Source organism: Notolepis coatsorum (genome assembly GCF_963971535.1).
Source record: "Notolepis coatsorum genome assembly, chromosome: 19".
NCBI lineage: Eukaryota > Metazoa > Chordata > Actinopteri > Aulopiformes > Paralepididae > Notolepis > Notolepis coatsorum.
The window spans coordinates 77,132,081-77,158,660 of record NC_140183.1 but is presented as its reverse complement, the minus strand read 5'-3'; the positions used below and the strand labels follow the sequence as shown (position 1 = coordinate 77,158,660).

The 26,580-nt window shown below is 41.4% G+C and overlaps 2 protein-coding genes across 7 annotated transcripts in view; one reads left to right on the top strand and one right to left on the bottom strand.

Moving 5' to 3' along the window:
* The window catches only part of LOC311246682 (protein 4.1-like), an 82,716-nt gene extending 76,139 nt beyond the window's left edge, over window positions 1-6,577 (top strand). For all 6 annotated transcript variants that reach the window (XM_084336883.1, XM_084336882.1, XM_084336886.1 and 3 more), the window contains one exon: window positions 3,205-6,577. In XM_084336883.1, coding sequence (XP_084193009.1) covers window positions 3,205-3,234 — 30 coding nt within the window. In that variant the 3' untranslated portion in view covers window positions 3,235-6,577. The remainder of the gene's footprint in view (window positions 1-3,204) is intronic.
* An 85-nt stretch (window positions 6,578-6,662) lies between these two features.
* Window positions 6,663-24,798, bottom strand: LOC311245838 (casein kinase II subunit beta-like). Its single transcript, XM_084335841.1, has 7 exons — window positions 24,737-24,798; window positions 23,975-24,050; window positions 23,136-23,238; window positions 21,116-21,231; window positions 14,829-14,904; window positions 14,511-14,700; window positions 6,663-7,951 (listed from the first exon to the last, which is right to left on the bottom strand). Exons 2-7 carry the CDS (start codon window positions 24,044-24,046, stop codon window positions 7,861-7,863), a joined length of 648 nt encoding a protein of 215 aa, XP_084191967.1. The 5' UTR covers window positions 24,047-24,050; window positions 24,737-24,798; the 3' UTR covers window positions 6,663-7,860.
* Window positions 24,799-26,580: the final 1,782 nt, after the last annotated feature.

Genomic DNA, 26,580 nt, shown 5'->3' with positions numbered 1-26,580 from the left:
CAGACTAAAGTAACAGATCCTCCTTGGAACCTATGGAACCCGTTCTAGTGACTGGCTGGTCCTTAACACATTGGGTGCCACGCCCCTCCCGGGATACGGGAATTCACCTAATAGAGTCTGTCACCTTGTTTGTAGAGCTATAACTATATTTTATATTATAGCTATGGATACAGTAATATGGTCGTTTGACACTGAGTTTCTTCCGGTCAAGATTCAAAAAAGAAATATTTTTTTCATCCATACATTCCCGTTTTATACCGTGGTGAATATAAGTATAGTTATAGCGTGGTCTAGGGCAGCGGTTCTCAACAGGGGTTCCCCGGCACACAGGGGTTCCGCGGAGAGCTGCCAGGGGTTCCGCGAGATGCTTGGCAATGTTCTTTAAAAATATAGAATGACAACAGTCTTATTTTGAAAATCCTATAGCGGGTCTCATTTCTGCCCACGCGCAGCTCCAGCTAAATAACTAGGCTCCGAAAGCTAGCAACATTTAGGTCATTATGATACTCTTATTTTGAAACTCTGTGGTGTCGTGACTCATATCCGCTCTACAGCACACAGCCAATAAGGATGCATCTCAACACAGCAGGCTGAGCAGTGAGCTTAGCGTCTCTCAGCTCAGCAGTAGTAGCGTACTCTGGATCTGGAACGCGGACATTGAAACACAGCAAGGATAGTGTTTTTGCGACCCAAAACAAATCCCTGCTGTTTTATTCCGCAACGGGTCAAATGCATATAACATGCTTTGCAATCCTTGCCATTCCTTTGTGGCCACGTTGTGTTTAAGACCGGAATTAATGTCCCTTTAGCATAAGCTAACAACAAGCCCTGTTCAGAGCGACAGAGAACAGCAGGGTGGGGACTTGGAAGGAGGACTGGGAAGGAGGGGGGGGGGGCATTCTCCCTCTATGTGTGTGCGTTTGAAAATATATGATGAAGTCAGACTACTATATTATATTGATAGTAAATGTACTGAGGGTGGACAGACAGATTATGTTGATATTTAAACATAAAAAATACAATACATAATAAATGTATCCATGATCATCATGCAACATAAAACAATTGCAGGAACGGTTTGGGAGAGGAAGGTGTTTTAGGTTGCGTGTTCCAAAAAATGTACTTAAAGTTTAAAGCTAAATATATCAAAACGTGGCACTTTATAGTGAACAGGCACTTTATAGTGAATCCAAATAATTTGTTGGATTACAGAAAATTATCCCTAAAGTGCTATCTGATGCAGCTGCACTGTTTTCCATGAAAATACCATATTTGGATAAGTTTGACCATTTCTAAAAATCTGAAAATCATTAAGTCACTCTGGATAAAAAAAAGACTTTACAGACAACATTGAGACAAAGCTTCCTGACACATCTCCATCCAAACTCTTGGAAGAACTCATTGAAATCTCATCTGATACCACCTGGAGAGCTAGTTTCAGAGTGTGGTGCTGAGTACCAAGTATCTCATGATGCTGCAGTTAAGGTGTTGATACCATTCAGCCCCACATATCTGTGTGAAGCTGGCTTTTCATCCATGACAGCTCTGAAAACAAAATATAGGGCCAAGTTGAGCCTTGATGATGACATGCGTGTTGCCTTGTCAAAGATCTCCCCACGTATTGACCGTATTATTAGCCAGCAGCAGCGGACCTCGCATTGAGCTAGAAATGTCCACTGAGTGAACGAGTGCTTATTTTCTGTATTTATTTATATTTTTTGAGAAATGGTAACTTGGTGATCCTTTTCTGTATTTAAAAAAAATACATGATTTTCTGTTTTTGAGAAATTGTCAAACTTATCCAAATATGCTATTTTTATGGAGAACAGTGCAGCTGCAACAGATAGCACTTTAGTGATCCTTTTCTGTATTAAAAAAAAAATACATGATTTTCAGTTTTTTCTTAAATAAACATTATTTTGAAAGCAAGCACTTTTGTCATCAGATTCAGACAACTTTATTGATCCCGCGTGGGGCAATTCATATTTGCAGATTCACCAACAAGCAACAAAGACAAACAAACAACAAAACATCTCAACGACAGCACGGCAAATAAAGAATCATTGTATCATCATTGTAGCAAAAAAGACAGGACCGAAAAAGTCTTTATCGTATGTAGGGGTGCCCTGGAATATTTTATTGAACACAGGGGTGCCTTGGCAGCAGAAAGGTTGAGAACCCCTGGTCTAGGGTAATTCCCAAAAGGCTACGTAATAGCCTTTAGCGTGTATTCTACTAAAAGCGTTGTCGTTTCTTCCCTGGACTAGCTACTGTTCTCAAATCAAGTCTAGATTATCGGTATTATGTTTCATCATGAATGCGTGAAAGGGGGGGGTTCATTTTTGATGCTCTGATCGTCACCAACGGAATACGTTACACACACATGCTCCGAACGCAATGAAGGAATTTTTGGATCAACGCAAGATTGACACCAAAAGAATATTCCAATTATCTGATCGCCATTCCAAATATTGATGTCGATCGTGTTGCCAACATAATCCACAAAAGAACATGAACCTGGGAGCGCTTGATTCTCCTCAATGCATGCGTTATAACCGCTTGTCCTGCCCGACAAGGAAGACTCCGCCCGGAGACTTTAGATCGACACACACGCCAAGCGACATAGTATCAAAGGAAGTGCAATAGCGGCCGCAAGGCGGCAGGCGGCGGTATTGGACTTTTGCGATTCCAGACCCATTCCCAATGATAACACAGGGCTCCCTGGATACCTTTGTCAATCAAGTTTTATGTTTTAATTGATTTGTCATCCTTGCTTTTTGCCTCGTCTTTTGTCTTATCGTCATGATCCTATACGCCGCGTGACGTATGTACACTCGACGTGACCGTAAAACGGGAAACCTCGGTTGAAATGAAATGGAAAATTAGACAACTGTGACCGATGACCGATGAATCTTCCTGGACACTTAAAAGATATATTACACTTCTCACAATCTTCCTGGACACTTTACACTATCACACTTATTACTGTACATTATACTGGATTTTTTGGCCGGATAGTTGTATATAATTATTTTTTTTTGAATATATACATACCAGAATGTATATCCCGGACGGGACTTATTCTAGTCCTATTGACTACCTAAATGTTTTGTTGTTCAATGTGAGCGATCTGTAGTGCCGAATTTCCCTCGATATTATTAAAGGATTTCTGTTCTATTCTGTTCTATTCATAATGTCTTGCAGGGAAGCCAAGATGGAGCTGCAGCCATGTAAAGTAATCACCACGACTTCCAGCCCCGTTGTACCTTCGTTTGGAGAAGCCCCCGTCTGACACGCAGTGACCAGCTCTACAGCAGTGACCAGCTCTACAGCAGTGACCAGCTCTACAGCAGTGACCAGCTCTACAGCAGTGACCAGCTCTACAGCAGTGACCAGCTCTACAGCAGTGACCAGCTCTACAGCAGTGACCAGCTCTACAGCAGTGACCAGCTCTACAGCAGTGACCAGCTCTACAGCAGTGACCAGCTCTACAGCAGTGACCAGCAGTGACCAGCTCTACAGCAGCGACCAGCTCTACAGCAGTGACCAGCTCTACAGCAGTGACCAGCTCTACAGCAGTGACCAGCTCTACAGCAGTGACCAGCAGTGACCAGCTCTACAGCAGTGACCAGCAGTGACCAGCTCTACAGCAGTGACCAGCTCTACAGCAGTGACCAGCTCTACAGCAGCGACTCTGCTACGTTTTTCTGAATCCATCAGTTACTAGTTACTTTGGAGAAAAAGATTTTGCATAGAAAACATGGCAAAGAATGTATGAAGATTATATACTTTCACATTTGAAGCCTGTCAACTTCAAGAGGACGTAATCAGAGCAGCATAACTGGACCACATACCACTTTAACATGACCTTTAATCAGAGCAGCATAACTGGACCACACACCACTTTAACATGACCTTTAATTAAAGCAGCATAACTGGGCCACATACCACTTTAACATGACCTTTAATCAGAGCAGCATGACTGGACCACATACCACTTTAACATGACCTTTAATCAGAGCAGCATGACTGGACCACATACCACTTTAACATGACCTTTAATCAGAGCAGCATAACTGGGCCACATACCACTTTAACATGACCTTTAATCAGAGCAGCATAACTGGACCACATACCACTTTAACATGATCTTTAATCAGAGCAGCATAACTGGGCCACATACCACTTTAACATGATCTTTAATCAGAGCAGCATAACTGGACCACATACCACTTTAACATGATCTTTAATCAGAGCAGCATTACTGGACCACATACCACTTTAACATGATCTTTAATCAGAGCAGCATGACTGGACCACACACCACTTTAACATGACCTTTAATCAGAGCAGCATAACTGGACCACATACCACTTTAACATGATCTTTAATCAGAGCAGCATAACTGGACCACATACCACTTTAACATGACCTTTAAGCACTGGAATACACAAATGTCATGTAGAACATACTTTTACTTTAGATACATAAGTACATTCAATAGCAAATACTCTACTCTTACTTAAGTAGAATTTGAATTGATGACTTTAGCTTCTACCAGAGTACTCATTTATCTGCGTATTTCTACTTGTACTTAAGTAAAAGAACTGTACTTCTTCCACCACTGGCAATAGAGCTGCTGACTGCATGTCGACGAGGGACTTCCCCTGCCCTTGCTCTCGACAATGCACGCGCGACAGAAGAAAATATAAACATTTTCAGTTTAGTTATTTTTATTTAATTTGCTTTTCAGTGTTCCTTGGTTCTTACTTTGAAAATTATTCTATACGTTTTTTTTTCCAGTTCTGCTGATTTTATATAAATGCACTGATTTCATTCTAGCTTCGAGAAAGATGTTCAGCCCCCCCCCCCCCCCACCTATTTTCAAAGGAACTCCTTGTTAACCCTTTCACTACCACACTACCAAAGGGTTAACCCTTTCACTGCGACAATACAGGTTAACCCTTTCACTGCCACACGACAAAGGGCCGTCTGTAGTGAACGGTTAACCTTCTGTAGTGTGGTAGTGAAAGGGTTAACAATTTGGTAGTGAAAGGGTTAATGTACTCGTTTACTTTGTAATTGAGGAGCAGACTCTGAATTTAAATGACGTACCTCACACACCAACGTATTCGGACAAAGATATTCTGTACTCAAATTTGGACAGCTGTTTGGCTTTGTTCTCTGCTCAGGTAGAGGGTGAAAAAAAGAAAATCCTAAATCCTTTCTTCCACAAATAGCCAAGTAAATATGTGTACTACAAGTAGCCTACACTTTATTGTAAAGTTTGAATTGAAAATGGATCTATTTTGAAATGTTTCTCTATTTTATAGAATTGATGCTTTTATAGTGTTTGTACAAAATGAGGTTTTTAAGTTATTCATATCCACTTACTCAATGAATGGTAGATTTAACATATGGACTATTTACAATTTTTCACTGAATTTTGAAGGGCCCCTAACAGGGGCCTTCCTAAATGTATGTCTTGCATGACATATCGAGTCCTCGTCTTATAAATTTTTCTTTTAATCCACCATTGAAAATACACCACTTAACTTGTTAAAACTTACAGTTGACAATGGAGTCCTTCCCTACAGCCGTTTCTTTTGTTGTTGATTAGTATAACTTTTCGTAAATGATTTGCAAAGCTTTTGTTGATATGGCAACATGTGAATAAGCTTTGGTCTGTGTATCTCAGGTTTTGATATTGTTCTTTTAAGACTACAGACCTCAGTATGATTGTATGAAGAATGTCTGTGTGTATCCATCCCTACCTTAAATGTACATTCTTGTCCAGCCAATTGACATGTATTCACACGGCCGGCTATTTTGCTCTCGTGTCGTGCTCCGGTTGGGATTCCCTTTACGCCCACTGGAACCGGGTGTAAAGGGAATCCCAACCTGAGCCTAGCGTTAGACCAAAATGACCACCATGTGAATATGCTCAACGAGGTCATAAATGTGAAGCTCGACTACTTTACCACAGTAACCGTGATGTGTTTTGAGACGCTAAGGCAGCTGTCCCAGTATGTGGCTTTCTCTCTTAGGGGCAAATTTTTTTCTGTCTTTTGTACATGTTCTACTTATACAGTAATTTATTTGTAAAGTAGAAACTGTTTCATGTGATTTCTTCATACTGTGATGTTTCAAAAAAAGATGAAAAAAGACATCCGTTTCCAGGCTTCGACCAGAGACTTCACAACATGACTAAATATTGCATTCATTTATCAAGTTTGTAAAGCCTTCTTACCACAAGTTTAGATAATAGAATCCCCTTTATCACTTGCTGTATCCTGTACTTCTGTAGATCAAGTAAACGCCTCAAATGTATGGAAACCCTTTAGATAGCATGTTTGCTAGAATACTTTTTTTTTAACCCTACATGAAGAAGCTTTTGGCATTGTAGCTACAATATAGTGAGGATTAACACCCCCGCCCCCCCCCCCCCCCTCCTCCAGAAGCAAATAGTAGAGTTTTACATTAAGAGAACTATAGTTTTTAGACTTTGGAACATATCGTTGCTTTGTGACTTATCCCTGTCTTTTTATGAAACAAATAAAACATGACAAAATATGAATCAACCATCTTGAGTTATGGTGGGGCTTAGAGAGTTACATGAATGTCTGTTCACTTAGAATAAATACAGGATTCTGGTATTTGTAAGAAAAAAAAAATTTAATGCCATCCAAAAGGTTCAATTGGACGCAGCCGCACATTTTCTTTATAAAACCAAATCGACACAGAATAAATACAAAAGAACTCAAGACAGGAAAACTTAACATGTTTCTAGATACTAGTACAGTAATGTAAACATTAGGTGCAAGTAGAGAATGATGTTGGGTGTTGAGGGTGAATCGACAGTGAAGCATTGACCATAATTCACACAGTGGCCTTTATTTAATTTTTGGGCTTTTCTGTATTTTTCACCCATCCCAATTTAGTCATTATGCCAATTCCCTTCCTGGTCGTTGCACGCATTGCCCCACTGTCGGCCTGGGGAGAGTGTAGAACTACCACATGCCTCCTCCGATACATGTGGAGTTGCCAGCCGCTTCTTTTCACTTGACAGCGAGGAGTTTCACTGGGGGAGCGTAACACGTGCGGAGGTTCATGCCATCTCCCCCTGATCCCCTCCCTGCTGAACAGGCACCCCGACCGACCAGTAGGAGTCGCAGTTTTACAACGACCAGGACACACCCCACAGGCTTCCCAGCCGCCCTGGTGGGTCATGCTCAGGTTGGGATTCCCCTGCACCCTGTTCCCACCCCGAGCATGACTTAAGAGCAAGATGGCCGCCGTGTGAACAGGGCCAGTAAACACCCAGTCTTTATCTGGTGCTTTTAGTCTCCCAGGAACAGTACCTGATCATGTGTTGTCTGTTAACGTTGGCCCTGAATCGCCGATCACTACTCCCTTAAACTGAATGCTATTCAGCCCGACGTATCGGGCAAGGTGCCCCTTGCCCCGACAGAAGCAGTTCCAACACACAGTCTGCTCTCCGGTCGCTGTTAGACGCCATCTCTTACCATTTAACCATGTAGTATTTCCACAGCATTATTGTTAAAGGCAGCCCTGCCGTCAGTCCTGATGCATCCGACCGCCTGTTGTAAGTGTGTTCGCCATCAGAACCCAGATAAAGGACGCTGATCCTTGAGAGGATAATGGCTAGAATCGGGGGAGACCAAAGGCTTTTCGTAACGTGAGGAAATGTCTGGATGTGTCTGAAAAAGAACGTGTATCTATCTACATTGTAATGGGTTCGTCTGTACAAGCCTTTATTTATCACATACTCCATTGTATCAACCAAGTAGTAAACATAAAACGTCTGTGTCCTCTCGTCTTAAAGACAAAGTGAAGCTCTTAGCGAATTGTCTTCACTGGACTTTTGAAGCTGGAAGCAGCCTGGAGCTGAAGCTGATAGGCCATGGGGTGGATCTTGAAACCGTAGAGCCTGAGAAGGAACATTCAAACAGTCACTTTCTATGGGGTTTGTTATGGCATTAAAAGGTTGAGGATGATATTCTCATCAATATGATACTGATAAATCAGTGGGGGATAAATTATTTGATGGCAAAACAAGCACATAATTCATGATGACGTAATGAATCTGGCCTGTTCTCACCATTACTTGCTGCCTCGATGTGTGCTTCAACAGAGCACTGTAGCCATTATATCTATGCTGTTACTTAGTGGCACCGTTGTCGACCGAGGATAGCCGGAAATTCTTTTACCAAGTCTTGTGTAAATCAGACTTAGTTATGTCTTGTCCAAGTTGTACATTTTTATTATCTTTTTCCCCCTTCTTTTTCCGTTTTTCTCCCATCCCAATGTTAGTCGTTATGCCAATTCCCAATCCCCTTCCTGGTCGTTGCGCACTCTACCCCCTACCGTCGGTCCGGGAGGGCGGAGACTATCACATGCTTCCTCCGACACATGTGTACCCAGCCCACAGCTTCTTTTCACCTGGCAGCGCGGACTCTCACTGGGAGAGTGTAATGTGTGGAAGGTCACACTACCTAACGTGTGGAAGGTCACACTACCTCTCCTTCCCTTGCTGTGCAGGCGCCCCGACCGAACTGTAGGAGTCGCTGTTTACAACGACCAGGACCCACCCTCGCCAGGTTTCCCACCCGCTAACACTGCCAATTGTGTTAGTATGGACGGTCGGCCAACCCGGAAGCACCACAGCTGGATTCGATCCCACTGTCTCTGTGGTGGTAGACATACGCTTAGTAGGGGTGGGACGATACATCGATCCAGATCGATATATCGATCTATTATCAATAATCAAATAGGATCGATGCAACGTAAAAAGATCGATTCATATTGCGATACTCTTATTTTGAAAATCCCATGGAGTGTCGTATCCGCTCGGCTCGGATCAAGAGGACACAGCAGTAGCGTCTAGAGCGTCACTAGAGCAAGTCTAGTGTGCCTATTCTGCGACCCAAAACATGTCCCTGCTGTTTTATTCCGCAACGGGTCAAATGCATCTAACCTGCTTTGCAATCCTCGCCATTCCATTATGCCCACATCACGTTAAAGATCGAAATTAATGTTACGTTAGCGTAAGCTAACAACAAGCTAACCCAGAGCCATAGGCAGAGAGAAGTGGGGACTGGGACTGCATTCTCGAGACAGCGCCAGATGTCAGATAATTTAAATGTCTGGAAGAGCTCAAAAATAAAAATGTCAAATGATATTTCCATTGCCTTTTTTTTTTGTTGATTTAAATGTTACCGATTGTGTTAAATGGGCATATAATATCGTCTCATATCGATCGCAGGCACCCGAATCGAATCGTATCGTGGCAGACTGTGATATCGGAAAATATCGTATCGTTGACCAAAGAATCGATATCGTATCGTGATGAAACTGGTGATTCCCACCCCTAACGCTTAGTCCGCTGCGCTACCCGGCCGCTCCTCAAGTTGTACATTTTAACCTTTGATTATGCGCCACCATCTGGCCGATTAGTGTGAAATTGTTGAGGCATTGGCACAATAATATATCCGTGTGGCAAGGTTCATGTCTCCATTATGGGATTTTTGTGAATACTGCCACCATGTGGCCGAATGACATAAAACTGCATCATGTTTGATGCAAATAGGCAACATGGTCTCATCAGAAAACGTAAATAAAGTACTAATCTCGGCCACAGGAAAGAATACATAATGTATAATTTTTTTTGTGTGCACAAAACAGCACGACCGGGAGACAAACTAACAATGCTTGTGGTGGGAGGCGAGTGCTCTCACCACTAGACCAAGTCACCCACCCTGATACAAATACAGCAATACTATGATGATGGTTTGTTTTAACATTAACACATTGGGCGCCGGCGGTTGTGCCCATCATTGTACCCAGTCTGCCACTGTTGAAAGCCTATGGAGATGTTTACCTTCTTTGCAGGGCTATAACTTTTTAAATTGTATTGCTATGAAATATTATTGACATTACTATGGCCCATTCAACATCGATTATCTATCATTCAGTATGTGGGAACGTTATATTTTTTCATTCATACATTGCTGTGTTAATACCGTCTAGAATATAAGTATGTTTTAAGCTTTTCTGCTGTAATTCCAAAAACGAGTTATAGGCCCTGACGCATATGATAATTATCGATTGGCGTTTCTTTCCTATACGCGCTATATTAAAAAATTCAAATGTATATGATCGGTATACATTATGCTTCATCATGCGTGAAGGAAAGGGGGGGGTCGTTTATAATTCCTTGATCATCAGTAACGGCTTTATTTAGTATGGGTTGATATATTATATCAGATGGTTTGCAGTGAAATGAATAAACAATCGGGCTGAAAATAACGTTACTGTCCTCTTACCGTTCGCCGATGAGACTGGAGGAAAAAGATCCCAATTATTTGACGCCGATCTCCTAGATCCATTTCCGGTTTGTATGGCGCAATAAACGCCGAAATCATATATCGATTATTAAGTTTAGAAAGCGATCCAAATGCACTATAGTGTTTGTCTGGATCCACGTAACAAGATATCACTGCCGGAGGGATTTCCTCGACGCACAGATCGGCACTTCTGGTTTTGGCGAGAGTGTAACTCGCCCGACCATCCACCAGGCGGCGGTATTGAGGCGTTGCAATCTCATACAGGGTCCCGCTGCAGTCCGGAGGTTGGCTGCAGGGGAGGAAACTAACTTTTTGGCTTACCAGCCAACTGGCGGGTATCTGATTTTTTTTACCAGCCAAATAGATTTTTTACCAGACAAAAAAAACGTCTTCGTCTAAATTGATTTTCAATCATAGTAAATTAATCACACTGTCTCTACTCTTCAAAATATTACATCATTAAATCACATATTAACATGAAAGAGGGAACTATTCTGGACTGGGTTGGGCTGAACTGGGCAGTGAAAGATGCTGGGTTGGGCTGGTCTAGGTTATACTGAATGATGAATTGAAAATGGGGGACCCTGATGTAAACAAGACGAAAGTCTTTCTCTGGTCTGCATCCCCTTAACAATTGCATGTATTGAGCCGTACTGTACTGTACCCATTCTGCAATCTGTTAAATAAAGTTCTCATTCATCACAGCTCAACTACTAGGAATGTGTGTCTGACTCTTAAGTGCAGGAAATATTCATCAGAAAGGGGGGACATGATGGAGGGAATGGAAAGAGCAGGTTTGACAGGAGCAGGGTTGAAGGGATTGATTGATTGAAAAGTGTATTAACAGATTGCAGAATGGGTACAGTTAGGGGTGGGAATCGCCAGTTTCATCATGATACGATATGATATCGATTCTTTGGACAACGATACGATATTTGCCGATATCACAAAGTCTCTCACGATACAATACGATACGATTAGATTCAGGTGCCTGCGATCGATATGAGATGATATCATATGCCCATTTAACACAATCGGTAACATTTAGATCAACAAAAAAAAGGTAATGAAAATATCATTTGACATTTGTATTTTTGAGCTCTTCCAGACATTTAAAGGAAAATCAATCTATTGTTTTTAATACAAATAGACCTCCTGTTCACTGTAAAGTGCCACGTTTTTATATATTGAGCTTTAAACTTTAAGCTCAAAACTCACAACCTCCCTCTCCCAAACCGTTCCTACAACAATTTGTTGATGTTGCATGATCATGTATAGGCCTACATTTATTATGTATTATATTGTTTATGTTTAAATAACATTTAAACATCAAACTCCTCTGACCTCATCTTGTCTTTCTAAAGACGCGCGCACACACACACACACACAGAAAGGGAGAATGCTATGCTGTAACATCTACACACACGGAGCTACTGCTGTTGTTCTTGGGCAGATATGAGACTCGCCACAGGATTTTCAAAATAAGAGTATCGATATGAATCGATCTTATTACATCGCATCGATCCGATTCGATTGTTGATAATTACATCGATGTATCGATCTGGATCGATGTATCGTCCCACCCCTAGGTACAGTACAGTTCAATACATACAATTGTTAAGGGGATGCAGATCAGAGAAAGACTTTCGTCTTGTTTACATCAGGGTCCCCCATTTTCAATTCATCATAACATATTGGAGTGTGGAGGAAGTGGACAAGGCATTAAGCAAACAGGACTGAAATGGGGGACCCTGATGTAAACAAGACTAAAGTCCTTCTCTGGTCTGCATCCCCTTAACAATTGTGTGTATTGAGCTGTACTGTATTGTACCCATTCTGCAATCTGTTAATAAAGTTTTCAATCAATACTGGGTTGGGCAGTGAAAGAACCAAGCATTTCACTGTAATGTAATAGCTAAATAAAACAACTTGAACTTGACTTGATACATTTGCACTCTGGTTGTATGCCAAATGTATTCTGGTTGTACTGTACTTGTGCTGTAAGATGACAATACATTGGAACCGAATCGACAACGCTAGGGGTTCAGCGGGTGTATTCTGAATGCCAAATATGACAACATCACCGTTGTGAAGGGCATATGGGCGAGTGGTGATATGCTGGGAAACCCGGTAATAATAAAATGTCACTCTGCTGCATTTAAGCAAAGCCGCTCAGTATAGTCCACTATGTTGAATGCGCGTTATGGTAGCTTGTTACATGCTAGGTAGCTAGCCGGCTAATGTTGTTGACTTGTCATTCTCATCCGACTCGAAGGAGACGCGTCGCGTGCTGTTGTTCGCCCCCATGTCAGACCGCACCGATATCCGAAAGCGACGACTCTACATGCAATTATTTTCATCCACTCATGTGTTTTTGTAAGTTTGTCTACGTTGTCAAGCCGGCTGCCGGTGGCAGGAGTTTGTAGGTCTGCGCGCAGTCAGTGGTCTTGGTCTGTCCACTTCCCCTAGATGGGCGGCATCTTCTAGAAAACGAGTGTTCATTGGAGGAGCTTAGAGCGCATCTGTACAACGATGATGTTCATTGGTTATGGTCTGATTATTATGTGGCGCAAATGGGAGGAATCAAGGGGGGAGTCAGAGTTCGGTTTGTGTCAGTGAGCGAATCAGCAGATTGCAGAATGATTTTTTTGTTTTGTTTTGTAATTACTAGTACTCGCCAGACTGGCAAGTGCTCTTCATGAATTACTCGCCAAACGTAAAAAATACTCGCAATTGGCGAGTAAAGTGGCCTAATTTCCTCCCCTGGTTGGCTGGATGAATTATGAATGCCATGGCGAAAAAATGAAATATTGATCCCAAAAACGGCGTAAGTCGTTCTTGGCGTTCAACGCATGGCGGGCAAAAACGGCGTAACTCGTTCTTGGCAACCAATGTGTTAAGATAGCAAGTTATGGTTAGTTAAGGTAACTGTGGTTAAGGTTGTCATGGGGGTGATTATCACTGAAGATGCATGCTAGTAGTTGACAAATCAAGGCTGTGATAGGGGAGATTATCACTGTTAAAGATTCATGCTAGTAGTTGACAAATCAAGGCTGTGATAGGGGAGATTATCACTGAAGATTCATGCTAGTAGTTGACAAATCAAGGCTGTGATAGGGGAGATTATCACTGAAGATTCATGCTAGTAGTTGATAAAAACAAAACACAATGTTTCAGTGGGTTGCTGACGGTATATTGGAAAAAAAACTAGGGCTGTCAAGTTAATGCTTTAATTTGAGATTAATTTCAATTATTTAAAGCATTAAAATAAATTAATCTAGATTAATCTATGGAATGAAAAATCTTCAATCTTAGCGCCGCGGATATAAGAAAGAGGTCTAGCTGAGTCAATGTTGATGGTTTTGTTGAACATTTGTATTTCACAGGAGAGAAACTGTATTCAAAAAAAGCTATTAAAATAGTCTTTGAATCTAAATATACTTTCTTTGTGTTGATTTTACATTAATTCCATGATTTTACTCAAGTAAATATCTGTTACAAACTTTGGTTTTAAGTAGAAAAATGCTATTTTTAATCTAGATTAATTACAGAAAATTGTGAGATTAATTAGTTAATTAATTTTTTTTTTGTATCTACTTTTTTTTCCCATTTTTTCAATTTTTCTCCCATCCCAATTTCGTATTGTCCAATTCTACCCTCCCCTGTCTCGAACGCTGTTAGGCCATGCCTCCCACAGGTCGGCTGCAATGTGGACTAAGCCTTGCATCACGTGTCCCCTCCGGTACACGAGGAGGCAGCTGTCGCATCTTTTCACCTGAACAGCGCGATCTCTCAGCGGCGAGGGTCTGCGTGGGAGGGACACGCCGCCCTCGTTGCTTCCCGATTCTGCTGCGCAGGCGCACCAACCGACCTGTAGGAGTCGCTGTCCACAACGTCCGATCCCCACCCACCAGCTTGCCACCCCGTAATACAGCCAATTGTATTAGTATGAACGACCAGCCAAGCTGGTAGCAATGCCGAACCCAGCATCTCCTGCATTAGTGGCGAGCGCCTTGCCCACTGCGCCACTTAGCCGCCTTTAGTTAATTTTTTTTAATCTATTGACGGCACTATAAAAAACACATTGTCAGTATATCTATTAAAGCAACAAGTGAGATCCGAGATAGAATAAGCAAAACTAACCTTGGCACAAACTGGTTGGCTGGTCGTTTTGACCGATACTCCGGGTGCACCATGAAGAGCATGTGGGGGAAACCCGTCCCAAAGTAAGCCCCATCTGTGTGGTGGTGCCGGGAGGATTTGGGAGTGTACACATCCATGCACTTTGGACAATACAGTTTCACCATAGCTTCTCCTGGGATGTCCGACAAACCTATACAGGATGAGAGGTAACGGAGAGCAGGGGCTTACATATTACAATACATTGAGTACATTATAAACTGGGCAGATTTAGGCCAAAGAACAAAAGTGATTTAAGGGAATGAACAGAGCCAGACTTACCGATCGGAAGCATAGGCTGATTCTCACAATAGACTCTTGGGCAATAACCAAAATCACCTTGTTGATACTTTTCCAACTAGGGAAGAACAATACATTCAGTTAAGCATTGGCAGTGCATGTCATGAAGCATATAGTGACTAGTAGAAATCATATAAATAGATCAGGGCTTTTCCGAGGCCTTTCAAACGAGATGGTGCTGAGTCTGAACTAGGGGGTGGTCTTAGAGGGGGGCTGAGGCCAAAAATATTTGCAATAAAAAAAGCTATTTGCTTTCCGGCAACTTAAAAACATAATTTCATTAAAATAGCAAACACAAGTTATTTATTGAAGTAGTGTATAAGGTTACACAATAGTTTAACATTGAACACGAACATGCACACATACACACTTTTCGGGATTCCCGTGGGTCCCACGGGATTCCCACGGGATGGGAGTCAATTTCACTTTGAATCCCGTGATTGGGCAGGACCGGTAGTAAAAGTCAACGGGAGCAGAAGGGAGTGGGAACTATGACAACAAAATCAACAGGATTTGGACGGGAGTGATACATTGGTGCATCACTAATGTAAATGTTTGGTGGTTTTATATTTAACTAAGGCAGACATCAGGGCTGTACAGCGTGCTATGAAAAAATCAGTCTGTGCGATGAATGAATTTACTGCACTAGCACCCGTGCGATAGGCATTCGGTTCATATCGATACTCTTATTTTGAAAATCCTGTGGCAAGTCTCATTTCCGCCCAAGCACAGCTCCAGCCATAATATCTATGGCTCCGGCAGCTAGCAACGTTCGGTTCATATCGATACTCTTATTTTGAAAATCCTGTGGCATTTCCTCCCAAGCGCAGCTCCGGCAGCCCAACAACAACAGCGTGCTATGTTATGTTAGAGTGTGCATTTTGCGACCAGGAAATAAGTCCCTGCCTGTTTTTCCCTGCAACGCTTCCAATGCATCTTACATGCTTTGCATCCGATTCCTCACCAAAACTAACTAGTTAGCTGCTACCGGTAACTAAACTAAGCTAACCCGAGTCAGAGGCAGAGAAAACAGTGAGGAAAGGGAGGGGGCGGGGGAGCCTCAGCCTCTCTCTGTCTGTCCCTCTCTCTACGTCAATGATTTTTAAGTAGGTGAGGTCAAAGGAGTTTGATAGTATTTACTGAGGATGGCCAGATAATGTTGATATTTAAACATAACAAATATAATACATAATAAATGTATACATAATCATGCAACATAAAAAAAAAGGAACTGTTTGGGAGAGGGAGGTAGGGAGGGGTTTTAGGTTGTGTGTTGTGAGTTCCAAAAAGTTATTTCAAGTTTAAAGCTCAATATATCAAAACGTGGCACTTTACAGTGAACAGGAGGTCTATTTGTATTAAAACAATAGATTGTTTTTCATTTAAATGTCTGGAAGAGCTACATTTTTTTCTTCCAAATTATATTTTTGTTACCTTTTTTTAGTTGATCTAAATGTTACGGATTGTGTTGAATGGGCTTATGATATCGTCTCATATCGATTGCAGGCACCTGCATCGTATCGTATCGTGGCAGACTTTGTGATATTGGCAAATATCGTATCGTATCGTGATGAAACTGGTGATTCCCACCCCTAGTAGAGTCCATACATCCAACACCAAATCCCATAATTCCTTACACGTAACGTGTCTGGCTGTGTGATGTCAACTTGTCAGCATGAAAATGACAGCAAAACATGGCACTGCAACTAAATAACACAAAACAATAGGCACATTTGTGACTGTTACAAATATAACGTTTTATACTTGTGCTACAAGATTTTGGCCTGTGCTAAAAAACTATCAACCTCTGTAGCACCAGTGCTATGTGCAAAAAAAGTTAACGTGACCCACAGACATGATGTGACCCATGTACAGCATATTTTATACTGAGGAAGAAGAACGGAGCAGGATTGGTAAACGGGAGTGGGATGGGAGTGGGATTCTATAAAAGATTGGGACGGGATTGGGATCAGTCCTCTGAGGGAGTGGGATTTTTTCGAAACTCTCATTTGGGATTGGGATGGGATTATTTCTGTGGGAGTGGGAAGGAGCGGGAGTCAAAATCCACTCACATGTCAGCCTCAAACACAGAGGAATAGAAGACCAGGCATCGCATATTAGACAATGATATTTCTGTTTCTAAGCTAGTCCCAAGCTTTCACTGCAAAAAAAAATATATATATATATATATATATAATATACGTAATACATATATATCCGGCAATCATATAAATGAAAACTGTCGACTTCCGGAGAGCACACACCCAGCACCCTCAACTGACATCAACGGTGGAGAGAGTGGTGGAGAGAGTGAGCAGCACCAAATTCCTGGGTGTGCACATCACATAGGACCTCTCCTGGAACACCAACACTGCATCACTGGTGAAGAAAGCTCAACAGCGCGTCTACTTCCTCTGCAAACTGAGAAGAGCTGGAGCCTCAGTGCCCATCCTGTGCTCCTTCTACCGGGGCACCATCGAGAGCCTCCTGACCAGCTGCATAACCGCGTGGTACGGCGGCTGCACAGCATCCTGCTGCAAGACCCTGTAGGGCATGGTCAGAACAGCTGAGAGGATCGTTGGTGCCCCCCTCCCCTCCCTCTAGGACATCTACAATACACGCCTGGCACGCAAAGCACTACTCATTGCGGGTGACATCACTCCACTCACAACGCTTTTTTTTCTTTTACTGACATTATTTTAATTTACATTATATTAGTTTACTGCCATATCTATCATCTCACTGCCACTTTACTGCCATTATTGTATTCTACTGCCATTATTTATTAGTTATACTTACTAGTATGTACCACTTCTGCAAAAAATAAAAAAGATTTGCACTAAGTTCTATATTTATTTCAATCATACATACAAAAAAAATTAGCCAGTGTTTATACTGTATATATCAGACCTGGGCATTGTACGGCCCGCGGGGATGATTCTGACCGGCCCGCGAAAGATTACATGATAATAATAATAATTAAAAAAAAAATTACGTCAACATTCACACGCACAATATACGCTTACCTAGGATTTGACTTGATTCAACAACAAAGCAGTCGGGGCAAGCCGAAAACCGTCGAAAGTGTGGTTATTTGAAGTTTGGATTTTTTTTTCACAACTGAGGTAGGTAGATTCAATTTTTAGAGACTAAAGTACAGAAAAAAGGTACCGTTGGGTACCGGTACCGTATCGGTTCAAATGTGAACGGTACCCATCCCTACTGAACACACAACTGCAGGGCAAGGGCATTTTTGCTCATGAAATGCATAGCCATGTGAAAGCCTTCATGACAAAGTTGCAATTAATTTCAAGGCAACTAGGCAGCAACAATCTCAAACACATGAAAACCCTGAAAGAAATCAAACCATCAGCTGATCACCGGCACAGGTACTCATCCATGTTGGGAGCACTGCATGATGAATTTTCAAGGCGTTTTCAAGATTTCAAAAAGGTTGAGGATGAAATGCAGCTGGTTTCCTCTCCCTTTACCTGCAGTGTTGATAGTTGTTCAGCTTGAACTCATTGACCTGCAGTCTGATTCACTACTGAAAGAGCACTTTATGTCAGCATCACTGCTAGAGTTCTACTCTGCTCTCAAGGAGGAGAACTTTCCAAACATGAGGAGACATGCTCAGAAGATGTTGGTTCTCTTTGGATCCACCTACATATGTGAACAGACATTCTCAGTCATGACGTTTACCAAGTCCAGGTACAGATCCTCTCTCACTGATGAACATCTGGCAGCTGTGCTTCGCATCTCCACCTCAGACATGCAACCTGACTTTGATGGACTTGTTAAAGCTCAACAGAGACTGGATTTCTCACACTGAATGAAAAAAAAGAACTGAAGATCACTAAAATGTGGAAATATAACAAGTGAAATGGGACACTTGATATTTTTTTTCTTTTTTTTGCACAAAACATTAAATGTTTAATATAGGCATGTAAAGTAAAAAAGGCTACAAACTGGGACACTTTTCTTTACACAGTTCAGTGACATGTCATGTTTATTTTTGCTATAAGATGATGTGATGTCTTTAGAAAGCTAAGAAAATCCTTGTTTCAATAGTATATGAAACTCAAAATGCCCTTTGTTATTAATGTTTCACATTTTGTTTATCATTTTGGAAATAAATTCTATTTGAATAAATGATATTTTTGAAAGCTAACCTCACCTTTTAATTGCCAAATAATAACATACACTCTTACCAGGGGTCAAAACAATGCCATTTACTGCTTTTTATATAGAAATAAAATGTATATTATGCATAATTGAGTTTGGAATTTTGGCCCGGCCCTCCAACATATTTTCAGTTGCTCATTCGGCCCCCTGGGGAAAATAATTGCCCACCCCTGGTATATATAGTCCTGTATAGTGTATGTACATTGTGTCCCATATGTTACTTATGTTTATAGTGTCCTATATGTTACTTTATCGAACCAGACTTCAGTAATCAGGATAATTGCGTGTGGCCGTTTTACCTGAAAAGGGGGAGGTGTCGATCCCCGAAAACCATGATTTTCTAACAAGAAGATATCGCAGACAAGTTAAATGCATATATATATTTTTTTTTTATCCACTTTTTCTCCCATTTTTCCATATTTTCTCCCATCCCAATTTCGTATCATCCAATTCAACCCTCCCCTGTCACGAACGCTGTTTCTTGCCTCCCACAAGCCGGCTGCAATGTGGACTAAGTCATACATAGCACAAGTCCCCTCCGGTACTTGAGGTAACAGCAGTCGCATCTTTTCACCTGCGCAGCTCGATCTCTCAGTGTCGAGGAGTAACGCGTGGGAGGCTCACGCTGCCCCCGACACTTCCTGATTCTACTGCGCAGGCGCACCAACCGACTTGTAGGAGTCGCTTGTTCACAACGTTCGATCCCCACCCTTCAGTTTTCCCTCCCCGTAATACGGCCAATGTGTATTACTGCGGACGACCAGCCAAACTGAAAAACAATGTGGAGAGCTGGTTAAATGCATATCTATAGGCAGTAGGCTTAATGGAATGAATAATCGAAAGATCTTGCTAGCGAAAATAATTATTTCAACTCTTTCAGAATAAGTAGATAAAAACAAGCCCAACGAGTATCTAATGGCTGGTATTGATAATATACTACTACCTACTGGACGCTCGGAGCTAACGCAGAACAGGATGTGTAAAGCAAATATAATGACTTCCTTTCTGGGGTTTTCAAAATAAAAGTGCAACGTTTATAGCAGCGGAAAATGTTTATTTTGTACATTATCTAACGTTAACACGAACCTAAACTAACGTTACAACTAACCTAAAGTTAGTTTAGGTTCGTGTTAACGTTAGATAATGTACAAAATAAACGTTTTCCGCTGCTATAAACGTTGCACTTTTATTTTGAAAACCCCAGAAAGGAAGTCATTATATTTACTTTACACATCCTGTTCTGCGTTAGCTCCGGTTAGCTCCGAGCGTCCAGTAGGTAGTAGTATATTATCAATACCAGCCATTGGATTACTGTTTTCTAAATTGGGGAGGCTTTTAATCGTCAAGGTAAGAGGATTTTAAGTCATGGTATCCATAAACTTCAATCGGTTCAGATCCTTTGAAGGAAATATCAACAAACCTGTCAGGGAACGTCAGGGTACTGTCCCGCCTCACTTCCAGTGATGAAGCTAAGCTATGCTAACGGAGCGACTGTTCCCTAAGCTAAATGCACGCACAGAGACAAAAAAGGTATGTATCTTCTTGTCTAACTCCAGGGAAGATGTTAAATAAGCTAATTTCCCAAAATGTTGGCGTTATCCTTTAACTAAACCTGCGCTGGAGCAGGTTAATTTTTTTTATCTGTTGCCATAGTGATTTAGACAAACCTGCTTCATGGAACCGAAAAGCCTGATTTATGTCAAGTTATCCTGAAGATTATCCAGCTAACTCAGTTAGCCACGTACGGGGAACGGGGCCCAGGGCTGCATTTTTCGCATAACATATAAATTACCGAATTAAAGCTATCTTTGTTGTCGTTCGAATGCCACCTCAATCGACCAGATACGTGCCTCGGTTCTCGAGTTACATGACGATATGTCACGCGTACAACTTTTTATGCGTGAGCGTTAGATTACCACCCCGGACTCCCAATATAATGTCAAGCTTTATTGGGCTTAAAGGGCCCAGTCATGTGGCCCCGCCCCGGGTCTGATATGTTCCGCTACTGGCCTATACCATTGTTTACTTTAGGAAAAGCCCCGACTGTAAAACCTAGAATGTTTAGGAGGGTCAGCTCAGCTTACCATCTGTGCAATGCCTCTGTTTGTGAGGATATAGCGGGCATGGATGAGTCCATAGAGCATCTCCGCTGCCTGCTCTATCAAGTCACTCTGGTTAGGGTTGTCTTCAAGCTCCTCGTCTGTCAAAAAGGAGAAACGGAAGGGATTTCAATTGACTTATTTCAAACCCTCTTTTCTTGATCCTCAAAAGTTTGTCTGATGAAAGCGACAGTTGTGATTGGAGGATCAATAAAAGGATAAGAGGGCAGGGTTTAAGATAGGTCAATTGCTAAAATCAACAGCAGCCTGTGATTTATGGAAACATTTCTGCAGGTGGGGTGGGGTTCAATGCCCCTTTTTGCTGACCAAGTACAAGTCTTCGTTTTGAGTATTCACCGATTCCGTGTACGGTGTTGTGAGTGTTCTCCTTCATATTGAAAATGTTTAACAGCTACTTTATTCTGCAGAAAAATGTAGGACATTCTTTATGCAATTATATTTTTTACGTTTTATTTTCATTTATTCGATTGACAGAGAGTACAGATATTCTAGCCTGGCATCACTATCCGTACAGCTCTAGGTGGTATGAGGTATTTCCTTGTCCTCAAGAATGCCATTCGACTATGAATTGAATTTGTATGTTATAAGATAACATTTACATATTACCACAGGTGTGTTTGTGTATTCGATCTGACGCTCTAATTAAAACAAACAGCGTTACGATTCCATTGGAACAGAGTGCAAAACTGTTAGACAGTTAGGGATTAGTTAACTCCTAATCCCTCTGGCAATCATGTAAATAAAAATAAAAAAGATGTGGCAAGTTGTGATCGGACAGATTTATTTTCACTGTTGTTGTCAAGTGTCAAGTCAGGTGTCAGCTAGCATGCAAGTATAGCCAATTAGTTAGACACTAGGGATGGACACGAGTAATGTTTTCCCAGATAGAGTACTCTCATGAATTACTCGAGTAGTGCTTGAGTAATTGTTTAGGGAAATCAAGTTTTAGAACGTATCTTAAAGCGCATGGCAGCAGCATAACGAGATATCACACATACACTACCGATTTTATTATGTCTCGCTCCGTGGACATAATGCACAGCAATATATATAGCCTACCCGATGCTTAATGCGTATTGTCAGTTACCATTCGTAATAATTACATTACCTCCACTCTTATCCGCAACAGGTCTGTTCCACTCCTTTTGGAAATGCGCGAAACACAAACCGCTGGTTTTATCTTTCAGATAACTAAGCTAGCTTTCAACGCAACAACGTTTTCGTGGTATGCTCTCATGCTCCACAGCTGTAACAACTCACGCCTCGTGGGATTTCAGAGGGAGATTTCTGTTTCAGTGACACAAACAAGCACTTTAGATTAGATTAAAATGCATTGTCATTATACAGCTCAAGTACAGTACAATGAAAATAGATTTGGCATCCAACCAGAGTGCAAATGTAACAGTAAAGTGCAATAGTAATATACAATGTACTGGGGATACATATATAAATTAGTACTACTGTACTGAGTGTAGTGCTAATCAGATGTATGTACAGAGTTTACATACATACCAACTATTCACCCGTTTTATTCTCCACCCATCAATCATCCATAGCAACACTATTATCACTGACATCCAAGTAGGGGGATCCCCCCTCCCTTGAACGGCCCTTCTAAGGGTTCTCTTCTTCACATCACCTGTGGTGCTTTTTTCCTATTGCTAGGTTTTTAGTGAGTTTTTCCTTACCTTCATTGGGGAATGTCGGAGTGTCGCATATTTGGATTTTATGGTGGATTTTTGTTCTTGATTTATTGTGATGTTTCTTCTTGATTTGTTTAAATAAGACATGTCCAGCCCATGGGGACATTACCTTGTGATTTTGGGCTTTACAAATACATTTGGTTTGATTTAGTCGTAGTGGACTGACACTTCGGTTGCTCTTTGCAAAGTCTACACAGGCAACAGTGTCCGCCTGCTGAATCTTGCCATGTACTGTAAATGACGGAATACAAATTACAGCCCTACTTCCTCGATAACCTCACCTGGCTCCAGATCCAAGATCATGTCCAGAGCCTGGCGATAGTGGGGCACCTGCTCATTCAGACCTGTTAGGTTGAATTTGTCCTGGATGTAGTCCTCATCTACCTGCAACCAAGGACACAGTACATTTTAATATATTTGACTTTTGGATGTACTGTATTACTGTGTTTAGGGAGAGCATGCAAGTAACTATTTCAATGTTTTTAAACTGCATTGCCAGCTTTCAAACATGACAAATAAACTCGAACAAGACAATGCAAGGCCACTCACTCACAGCACACAACAACACATAGCCTAAGCTGTACCTACACTGCAGTCGAAGACCAGCATTGCATAATAAGTTACAAAAATGTATCAAATGTTGCCAATAGAGCTAGCAAGAAGTATTTTTCTGGTCTGCATCCTCTTAGCAGTTGTTAGTATTGAGCTGTACTGTACCCATTCTGCAATCTGTTAATACAGTTTTCAATCAATCAATCAATCTATTAGTCGGAGTAAACAGTGTGAACCTGACTGTGTGCTACAGGGACTGTACAGAGTCAGGAACAGGTTCACTAAAGACACGGGAGAGACCCGCCTGGAGGCAGTTAAAGGTGCTGTAAGTGGTATTTTGTTGTTAAAATAAGTGGTCTACATGTTGAAATAATAGCTCTACATTCTGACAGCCATCACTGATATAGAATGATATATTTGGTCAGTAACATTGGGTCTCCCAGTCCCTCCACTCTGCCGTAAACACTAAATAAATGTTCTGGTATCCCATTCTCACTTTATCCACAATCAGGAGAGAGAACTCCATACTGCAAACTAGAACAAGAAATACATCTATCTCTAGACTAACCTCACAGAAGAACTCATTCCCCCTCAGTCCACAGAACCAGGAGATCCACGACACCTCCTCTGAGCTGCTCATCCTCCTGACGTTTCAGAATAAAGGCAGAAGACACAGATACACGTGATATAAACGTACATTTAGCTAACTGGTGGTTGTTGTCTTTATTCTGATCGGAGCCAAACACGTAGGATAGCTTAACGTGTTGGTGTAACGTTATACATACTTATCCAGCTCTGTTCATCATCTGATACTATCGACATCGCTATGGTAACTTGAATTGTGTTTGACTTTGTAATGTCTGAACAAGGAAAAGCAAATCGGTTTCGACATAACTTAGGTATAAACCGATTGTGCTTATATTTTTATTTAGTGTATATTCAATTTTATTTTATTCCACCTATTTTTTTTTATTATCTGTCCGTTTAGTTATTGTCTGTCCGTTAATGTCGCACCAATAACGACCACATCAAATTGGATTGTATGTGAATGAAAGCTACTTGGCAATAAAGATCTTTCTGATTCTGAAAAACTGGTCATTACAATATAATTTTATAAACAGTACCCAAATGACGTCTGCTAGGGGAATAGTCTACTCTTCCGTTTACCTTGCGTTAGCTAACGTTCGTTCATTTACGTTATGCAGACCATGCGGTACGTTTGACCTGACACACGAACAGACATATTCATCTGCCGGTTAATATTATGTAACTAGCTTAGCTGTATATCAAATTCGAATTATATATTTCGCAGCGAACCTCTTTGACTTACCTTATATTTAGCAAATTAGCTTAGCTTAGCTCACAGCGTTCTTTCCGATCATAACAGGATTCACTTCCGATATTTTTTCCAAAATAAAAGCTTAGGAAGTAACTTGTTGGCGAAGCTGCAGGGGAAATGACGCAAGTGTGTATTTTTCACAAATAAAGGCATATCACGACCATGCCAGTGTTTTTGACCTGTGTGGGTTCAAAGTCAATCAATCAAAGTCAATCAAGGCAACTTTTTTTCCCCCATAATATTTTACAAACATTGGAAGTTGTTTGTAATTGTTGTTAGCCTAAGGCTTTACCATTGTATCTGAAAATGTGTCGAGCACCACATAAACTGAAGAAAGTCACTATATTTGACTAAAATGCCATGCTGCTAACATCTTATGTGTCACTCGTTTATGTGACACAGTAGCGTATCTGAGGATAGATTTAATTTCTTCCTTTTTTGACTGTACAAAATAGACAATAGAGCAACTTTCCCGGGTAAAATACTAAAAACTTTCTGGGGTTGTTTTTGTATCAAGGCAAGAATGACTTGGAACCCACATGGGACTGGGCGCCAGACCCGAGATATCTCGGGTTTTGGTCGTTTTTTCTTTTATTCAATATTTTTATTCATTATTCATCCACTGACCTCGGTGTTGCCGTGTCTCTACAATTCGTAGCCGCATTTCTGCAGACCCCTCTCTGATTGGTTGAGCTCCATTTCTGCAGACCCCTCTCTGATTGGTTGAGCTCCATTTCTGCAGACCCCTCTCTGATTGGTTGAGCGAAGCCCCTCTCTGATTGGTTTAGCTCGTCACGCCGTAAAAGGCGGATGTAATGTTATCATATCAAGAAGATAAGCAGAAATGTACTACCAGATTCGCGTATAACGTTATTTATTTCGCACGACTTCGCGGTTTATTCATAACGTTATGCACATTTCACAACACAGCCAGCTGTTAGAAACTGTACATTGTAACATTATATAACATAACGTTGTTATTTCGCGGTTTATTCACATAACGTTATATTGTTTACACTGTCTTTCTTCTATTATAACCCTCCCAAATCATATTCAGAAAGTATCAGAGAGACTTCTATTGACCAAGGAATTAGTTATTATTTCGCGGTTTATTCACATAACTTTATATTGTTTACACTGTCTTTCTTCTATTATAACCCTCCCAAATCATATTCAGAAAGTTTATTATTGGTTAATGACAAACCAATTAATCCTATCCAACATATGTGTAAAGGCACACACAACATATTCCAGTTAACGGTATATTTTTTTAATGATTCGTTATGGCGTAATCAATACTTCCATGCGTATAAATTGCGTTCGCAACCTCCATGTTTTGGGGCTATTCATCAGAAAACTCGGATCCGGGATTCAACTCCCATCCGTCGGGCAACAACTGTGGGTTTTCAGCCTCTCTCTCTGGAGCTTAACGGAGTTTCGACTCCTGGCTAGAGGAGCTTGTCGCGGCTCATGCGCATGCGTGCGCTCGGCCAATCAGAGAGGGGTCTGCAGAAATGGCCTCAACCAATCAGAGAGGGGTCTGCAGAAATGCGGCTACGAATTGTAGAGACGCGGTGTTGCCATAGGAAAGGATTTTGAGATTGCCAAAGTGCAATACCGGCCGCATCCTGCTAGATGGCAGTGTCACCCACCCTTTGAAACCTTATATCTCACCCTGTGTTACACTTAAATACCTTTGGGCACTAAATTTAGACGGAGCCAAGTAAATCGCTTCATCCGACCACTTCGAAATGCATCTGGCACACTCAATCCATAAGTTGTGCCAAATTATGTCCGGGACCAGACGGACACCAATACTGGAAATCGCGATCAGA

Excerpts from the sequence above, each read along its gene's own strand:
- LOC311245838 (XM_084335841.1), bottom strand. The coding sequence starts at position 24,046 with ATGAGCAGCTCAGAGGAGGTGTCGTGGATCTCCTGGTTCTGTGGACTG. Across the intron at positions 23,239-23,974 it reads GGAATGAGTTCTTCTGTGAG|GTAGATGAGGACTACATCCA; the intron begins GTTAGTCTAGAG and ends CCTTGGTTGCAG. Across the intron at positions 7,952-14,510 it reads GCCAACCAGTTTGTGCCAAG|GCTCTACGGTTTCAAGATCC; the intron begins GTTAGTTTTGCT and ends GTTCCTTCTCAG.